At 64.4% G+C, this 7,588-nt stretch overlaps 1 protein-coding gene across 2 annotated transcripts; it reads left to right on the top strand.

Moving 5' to 3' along the window:
- Positions 1 to 993: 993 nt before the first annotated feature.
- On the top strand, positions 994 to 6,080 carry FOXJ1 (forkhead box J1). 2 transcript variants are annotated; one of them, XM_073886052.1, is made up of 3 exons: positions 994 to 1,295; positions 1,854 to 2,529; positions 4,261 to 6,080. In XM_073886052.1, exons 2-3 carry the CDS (start codon positions 2,032 to 2,034, stop codon positions 5,026 to 5,028), a joined length of 1,266 nt encoding a protein of 421 aa, XP_073742153.1. In that variant the 5' UTR covers positions 994 to 1,295; positions 1,854 to 2,031; the 3' UTR covers positions 5,029 to 6,080. The 2 variants fall into 2 exon arrangements, with proteins under 2 accessions (XP_073742153.1, XP_025715671.1); XM_025859886.2 differs by having other exon boundaries at positions 1,001 to 1,295; positions 1,851 to 2,529.
- Positions 6,081 to 7,588: the final 1,508 nt, after the last annotated feature.

Here is a 7,588-nt window from a genome sequence, read left to right on the forward strand (position 1 = left end):
GGAGAGCTGTTAATTGTGCCCTTGGCTTATTTGTGAAAGTCTCTTGGTCCGGTGCTCAAATATTTTTACTCAAGAGAATCTAGAAGTGGAGGAGTGGGAGAGGGCATGGGGTAGGGAAAGACACGCTCCGGGGCAGGAGATGGACACTGACGTGCCACCCTGTGGGCACAGGCTTCCCACCCCTGCCCTCCTGCTTCTGGGCAGAGGCCTGAGTAAGGAGCCCTCACCCCACCCTCACCCTTAAACTGGAGAACTTCCACCACTTCAGCTCCTCAATAACTGAAGAGCAGGAAAGCCGGTGGGAGGAGGGAGGCCAGGGGAAGAGACGAGGAAACCCCTGGTGTCCCCCCACCCCTAGTCCCTGCCACTTAAAAGTTAGTGACACTAACGTGGCCAATGACCCTGCGAGGAGGATTCGGCGAGTCGTGGCTTCTCTTGAGTTTCGCTCACCGGCTCCGTTTCCTCGGCTCTCTGAAAAGGAGGGAGAGCCCCTCCGCAGAAGCCTCTGGAGAGTCAGCTTCCGGGAACCTTGCAGAGTACAGGGGTGGGGAGGGAGCCGCTTACCGGGAAACCCTACCCACCGCGGGGCGTCTGGGATCGGTGCAGCCCGGACCTGAGCGGCAGGTGGCATCGGAGCGTCGGACCTGCGGGCGGGCACCGAGACGACGCTCAGGGTGGGGAGGGTGGGAGAGGGCACAGAAACGTGAGCCCAGAAGAGAGGAAAGGAAGCCCCAAGCACACGGTGCCCGAGCCCGCTCCCAGCCCGGGCCCCCGCGGAGCCGCCAACGCCCCGGAGCAGCCGGGACCGGAAGGGAGCGAGGGCAGGAGAGCGGCGGCCGGGGCGAACGGCTCCCTGGCGTGCCCGGGGCCTCGGGCGGGGACCGCGCGCTTCTCCGAGCCCTGCGCGGGGCCCTCGGGCGGGAATGCGCGGAGCCGGGACGCGGTGGCGGGTAGGGGGCTGGGTGGCGCGGGAGAGGGCGGCAGAAGGAGGGAGTTCCAGGAGAGTTAACGCCAGAGAGAGTGGCTAGGGCCCGCGGTCTCCTTGGAAACGTGCTGACCAATAGCAGCAGCGGAAGCTGTTTATAGGGGCGGAGCGTCGCCATGGCAGCAGAAGAAGCCTTTGCAGCGGCTACTTAATGCCGGTCCGGGGGCCACCGGCGCTCAGAGAGGCGCCGTCGGGCAGGGGGGCGACAAGAAGCGCTAGCGGGGCCCTCGAGCTGGGGACAGAGAGCCGCGGGGGGTGGGAGGAACTTCTTCCAGAACCTTCTTTTGGCCCGGGCTGCTCTCTGAGCCAGGTAAGGGACTGAGACGGCTGCGGCCGCGGGAAGGGAGGGTGTCGGTGGCAGCCCGCTCTCCCATACGTCCTCGACGGAAGTGGTGGACCCGGGAATGACATCTGAGTTTGGGGGACACTTACTTCTCGCCCCCCCGTAACTCCTATCCAGTTTCCTTCCTTCCCCGTTATCCCCCATCCTAATATCTCTTTTCAAAGATCAGACGACCCCCCGTCTCCCGCCCGGTGATACTGCCCTCCTGGGTTCCCTCGCCCCGTTTCCACTTGTTGCGGGGGGGTGTGATTTCCCGCTCTTGGGGAGAAGGTGATAGCCTCAGAGGCCCCCACCCTCCTTCCACCCTTGGCTAATAAAGTCTCTTCTAAAACCTCGGAGAGGAAAAGAGAGACGGACCCAGTGGGGGTCGGACCCCCGGGCACAGCTTCTGTTTCCCAGACCTTGGCCAGAAAAGATCCTCGCCAGCAGCGGGGACGATTTTAGAGGAGCCTCCCCCTCGCACACACTCTCCCCTCGGGGGCAGCGGGGGAAGTGCTCAGCTCCCGCTGTGGTCCTCCCCAGCAGGTACCACATTCATATTCGGAGGAGGCGACCCAGTGGTCGCGGGATGGAAGCGCGCGTTCGGGAGGCCCTGTAACCGGAGCCGCGGGAGTCAGCGGGCTAGAGAGCGCGGCGGGCTCTCCCCCCCCACCCCGGCTCAGCCCGTGGATGTTGACCGCCCCCTCGGAGAGTCCCCGCAGACATGGCGGAGAGCTGGCTACGCCTCTCGGGTGCAGGGGCGGTGGAGGAGGCCGGGCCGGAGGGCGGCCTGGAGGAGCCCGACGCCTTGGATGACAGCTTGACCAGCCTGCAGTGGCTGCAGGAATTCTCCATTCTCAACGCCAAGGCCCCCGCCCTGCCGCCGGGGGGCACCGACCCCCACGGCTACCACCAGGTGCCGGGCTCGGCCGCGCCGGGGTCCCCCCTGGCGGCCGATCCCGCCTGCCTGGGGCAGCCGCACACTCCGGGTAAGCCCACGTCGTCGTGCACGTCGCGGAGCGCGCCCCCGGGGTTGCAGGCCCCGCCCCCCGACGACGTGGACTACGCCACCAACCCGAATGTGAAGCCGCCTTACTCTTACGCCACGCTCATCTGCATGGCCATGCAGGCCAGCAAGGCCACCAAGATCACCCTGTCCGCCATCTACAAGTGGATCACGGACAACTTCTGCTATTTCCGCCACGCTGATCCCACCTGGCAGGTAGGGGAGGCGCGGGTGGCGGCCGCTCCCTCCCCGCTCTCCTCCTCCCTCCCCACGCCAGGGCAGACTGGACTAAGGTCCCCAGGCCCGCAAGCCAAGTAGGCTCGGTGCAGCCAGGGCCCCAGGGGAGGAAGGCCATCGAGGAAGAACCTCTAGGGAGCCTAGTGCTTGGAACTGCCCCTCCTTCAGAGAGGGAGGAGGGAGGATGTTTAAAGAGCTTTAGAAAGGGTGCAGACCCCGAAATTCCTGGGGAAAGCGCCTGTCACTCATCCAGTAGACCCAGCCCAGAGACCAGGGCCAGACTGTGTGTGGACATGGTCCCCTAAGAGAGGATGATGGACTAAGGGACACATTTTTGTCCCAAGTCCTAGAATTCCTAGACACCGCCCTGCCGAAGGACACTTGTCAAGGCCAGACTCAGAATCGGATGCTGGAGCATCGCGCCTGCCAGGCTCTGCATCCTGTGTTGTTTCAGTTGGCTGGGGGAGGGCAATGGGGTGTGAAGGCCAGCTGTGTCCCAGTAGGGCTATGGGGTCTTCCTAAAGTAAAGCTGCTGCCCCGGCCCCTCACCCCAACTCCTCCCCCGTTTCCTGCCTGCTGTCCTCCCCCCTCTTCTCAGTCAGCCTCCCTGGGGGGACAATTACCTGAGCCAGGTGCTTTCCACAGGGGCTCTCCCTGCCGCACTGGCTTCATGTTCCGAGTCTCCGGAACCTGGCACAGAGCAGCCAAGGGGCCCAAGCCTCCGTGTAAACATCCCAGCCTTGCCAGGGGGCACGATCCACCCACCCACCCTGCCTTCTGGGCCCTAAACCCCTGTCCCCCAGCATGGTTTGGACAAGACAATGCACCTAGAAATGAACAAGGCAGGATGGTGATTTGAGGCCAGGCAGACACGAGTCTGCCATCATCAGGATCAGGGGCTACTTAGGGACAGAGGCCCCAGAACGTCCAGACTTTTCCCTGGGGATACCCACAGGGAGCAGGCTGGAGAAGCACAGTCCCAAACTCTTCCACATTTGCGTGGGCCCTGACTCTGGGGCAAGTGCCAGTTGCACCCTCAGTGAGAAAGCAGAGAGACCCCCAGCCCCCACCCTCCCCGAAACCTGTGAAGCTCAGGCTGCAGGAAATGGGCCTCAGGAATGAGCACTGTGCTCTAGGCTGGGTAATAATCAACTGAGGCCTCCATAGCCTGGGTGGGAGGAGGGGGCCATGGGGGTGAGGGCCCAGGCCAGCAGCCGGCTCAACAAACAAGCAAAGTCCTCAGATCCCCCCCCCCCACTTCATCCCTACGCGCTCAGAGCACACACCCTCACACCCTGGCTAGCCCAGCTCCCCGCACCCCTGCCTCCACCCACCCACTCCACAAACAGAGAGGGCCAGCCAGGCCCAGGCGGAGGGAGATGGCTGTCCAGGCCCTGGGGGAGCTGAGGCCTTTGGCCCGAGGCCGCAAGCCGTGGGGTAAGGGAGGGAGGGCAGGCCGGGGTGGCACTGCGAGCCACCCTGCGGCTCAGGGCTCGGATGACTGAGCAGGCACATATCCCGGCAACAGGGAACAAAAGCTCCCGACAGCACTCCTGGCTCCCGGTGCCCAGTGGCTGGTGTCCCAGAGCCACTGGTCAGAGCAGTGCGGCCGTCCCTCCTCCCATGTGGGCAGGAGCGCTCGTTGCCCCCCATTGCTGGCCCTTCCCACTCACCCAGCCCACCTCTTTCTCTCCTCTCCCCCGTGCCCAGAATTCCATCCGCCACAACCTGTCCCTGAACAAGTGCTTCATCAAAGTGCCTCGGGAGAAGGACGAGCCGGGCAAGGGGGGCTTCTGGCGCATCGACCCCCAGTACGCCGAGCGGCTGCTGAGCGGGGCCTTCAAGAAGCGGCGGCTGCCCCCGGTGCACATCCACCCGGCCTTTGCCCGCCAGGCCTCGCAGGAGCCCAGCGCCGCCCCGTGGGCCGGGCCGCTGACCGTGAACACCGAGGCCCAGCAGCTGCTGCGGGAGTTCGAGGAGGCGACCGGGGAGGCGGGCTGGGCTGCGGGCGAGGGCAGGCTCGGCCATAAGCGCAAACAGCCGCTGCCCAAACGCGTGGCCAAGGTCCCGCGGGCCCCCAGCACCCTGCTGCTGACCCAGGAGGAGCAGGGCGAGCTGGAGCCCCTCAAAGGCAACTTTGACTGGGAGGCCATCTTCGAGGCCGGCACTCTGGGCGGCGAGCTGGGCGCGCTGGAGGCCCTGGAGCTGAGCCCGCCGCTGAGCCCTGCCTCGCATGGGGACGTGGACCTCACTGTCCACGGCCGCCACATCGACTGCCCCGCTACCTGGGGGCCTCCTGGGGAGCAGGCTGCCGACAGCCTGGACTTCGACGAGACCTTCCTGGCCACGTCCTTCCTGCAGCACCCCTGGGACGAGAGCGGCAGTGGCTGCCTGCCCCCGGAGCCCCTCTTCGAGGCCGGGGACGCCACCCTGGCCGCCGACCTGCAGGACTGGGCCAGTGTGGGCGCCTTCTTGTAAGAGGCCGGTCCCCGCCCCACCTCCGGACAGTGGCCAAGTCAGGGCCCAGACTGCCCCCCAGCACAGGCCCCTGGACACCCTACCGCCCAGGCAGGGGCTGGGCCAGGTCTCCTGAGGCTGGCCCCATGAGGCCGCACAGCCCCCAGCCCGGGCTGCCCTCAGATTCCGGCCCAGGAGGCTGAGAACAGGGGAGGGGGGTGCCCAGGTCCAGAACTGCTGCCTCCCCAGCACCGCCCCCCCCCCATACACACAGTGTTTCATTGATCCTCCTCTCGCCAGCCCCGGGACGGGGACGGGCTCAGGGCCCTGCACTGTGGGGGCTGCACCTGGAGGGGCCCTGGCCAAGCTGGGGAGCGACAGTACAGGGCCCGCCCCAGGGCACCTCAGCTTCGACGCCTCTCCCTCTCCCTCTCCCGCTGTCCTCCCCAGGTCTCTATCCAGAGAAAGGTCCCAGGTACAACAAATGCTAATTAGGTGACAGCAAATTAACCCCCTGGAGGCCTCTCCGGGCAAAGCCTCCCTGGGGCTGGGGGAGGGCGGGGGAGGGGTGGGGCTGGTAGGGGGAGGGGGCAGAGGGGCAGAGACAGAATGAGGTCGGGGAGCCTGGTGGGCAAGGAGGTTTTGTAAGGCCTCTGGGGGTCTTCTCCTGGCCCCATCCCTAGAGGTGGGAAGGGAGTGTAAATCCCTAATCTTTCAGCCGGACCTGAGGCAGAGCGCAGCGGGAGTTGGGGTGCTGGGGGGTTGGGGGCAGGGGCATCTGAGCTGCAGTGGGGAGGACAGACAGACTAACGTAGTGAGTATAGCGATAGGCTTAACAGGGAGAGGTGCAGAGCTTGCTAGAACCTCTGGGACCAGGAAGGCTGGGATGGCCGGCATCCCTGCCTGTACTTGCTGGGGGGGGGGGGGGGGGGGGCGTGTCTCACTCTACCCGGAGCCCTTCCGTCTGAGTCCCACATCCACCCTCCTGCCCTGTGGGGCAATTTAACCTTTTTCATGGAAAGTTATTTACAATAAAAAAATTTTTAAAAATAAAATGTTTAAAAATCTGAAAATGGACCAGCTTGCAACTTGAGGGCCAGTTTGGGAGGAGGGGGTCTTTCTCTTCACCGCCGGAGGGGGAAGGGCTGGGAGGAAGATGGGGGGCACCGAAGGCCTCAAGAGTGTCCCCTGATGAACTCCCATGACTTCGGTGTCCCCAGGGAGAAAGGGGCTGAAAGGCAGCCCCCAGCGGTCCCCTCCAGCCTGGGGCCTCAACACCTCCATCTGCACAATGGGGAGAATGGCACCCTCAGCCCCGGAAGTGGGCGACGAAGAAGACACAGCCCCCTCCCTGGTCCTGGGGACTCACGAGGGCCGAGCACGCCCAGGGCTCAGCTCACGTGTCCCTGACCGCCAGGGCCTGCCCGGGCTCGCCTGCCTGAGTCTTCGGTCCCGGCCCGGGCCTGTCTCCAGCACCACCCTCCCTCGGTCCTCTCCTGGAGGGACAGGGTGTGAGGCCAGAGGGCCCCAACCTGGCGCGTGCTCACCAAGCCTGGCGCCTTCCCTCCGGGGCCCAGTGCAGGCTGGAGGAGGAGGAGGAGAAAACCACCAGGGAAGTCAAGGTGCCCCGACCGTGCTTCCCCACTCGCTCACACCAGCTGGCGCACTCCGTGAGGGACCTGCCTACCAGAGTCCTGAGGGGGAAACTGAGGCACAGGAAATGTGTGTGGGGGTGACACGCAGCAGCACCTTTCCCTCCCATCACGCCAGCTTTGTCTGGAGCCCACCTCTCCACCCAGCCCCCTCCCACACACAGGGCACAAACGGGCCCTGTCTCGCACAATCCTGCCCAGCCTCCCCGGACCTTTTCTCCCGAAGCCCCTTTCTTTCCCTTCTCTCAAGTCTGGCGCTCGGCCAACCTGGCATTCCCAGTGCTAACTTGCTGCTTTCATTTGCTAATTATTCCAAATATTTCAGGAGAAGCGCGCACACTGCAGGGCCCGCCAGCGAGGTTGGGGCCTTACTGAGCCCAAAGCCAGGCCACCCCCCCCCAACAGCAGGCTGAGGAGGTCTGCCCTCCACTGAGACTCTCTTCGCCCCCCGCAAGCGACTCCTCCCTCCCTCTCCCCACCACCCACCAGCTTCCTCTCCACAGTCCCCTTCTGTGGGAAGAGGCCTTCTCCAGGGGCCCCCCAGGGTCAGCCCTGGCCAAAGGGGGTACACCCTGGATTGACAGGTGGGGTGGGGCCCGGGCATGAGCATTTTTAAGGGTCCCCAGATACTTCCGACGTGTAGCGAAAGCGGGAGGCGGCTCTGAAGGGGCTGGGCCCCTGGGCTTCACACACACACACACACACACACACACACTCTTCAACCCGCAGCATCAGGGAGTGGGGAGAAAGCATGCACCTGCAGCTTACCCCTCCGATCCATCCCTGCCCTGGCCCTTGGCTGGGTGGTTTTTTTGTTTTGTTTTGTTTTGTTTGTTTGTTTGTTTGTTCTGTTTTTTTTTTAAAGATTTTATTTATTTATTCATGAGAGACAGAGGGAGAGAGAGAGAGGGAGAAGCAGAGGGAGAAGC

The sequence above is a fragment of the Callorhinus ursinus genome, unplaced genomic scaffold (assembly GCF_003265705.2).
Source record: "Callorhinus ursinus isolate GAN/ISIS: 27379988/994484 unplaced genomic scaffold, GSC_fseal_2.0 scaffold68, whole genome shotgun sequence".
Taxonomy (NCBI): domain Eukaryota; kingdom Metazoa; phylum Chordata; class Mammalia; order Carnivora; family Otariidae; genus Callorhinus; species Callorhinus ursinus.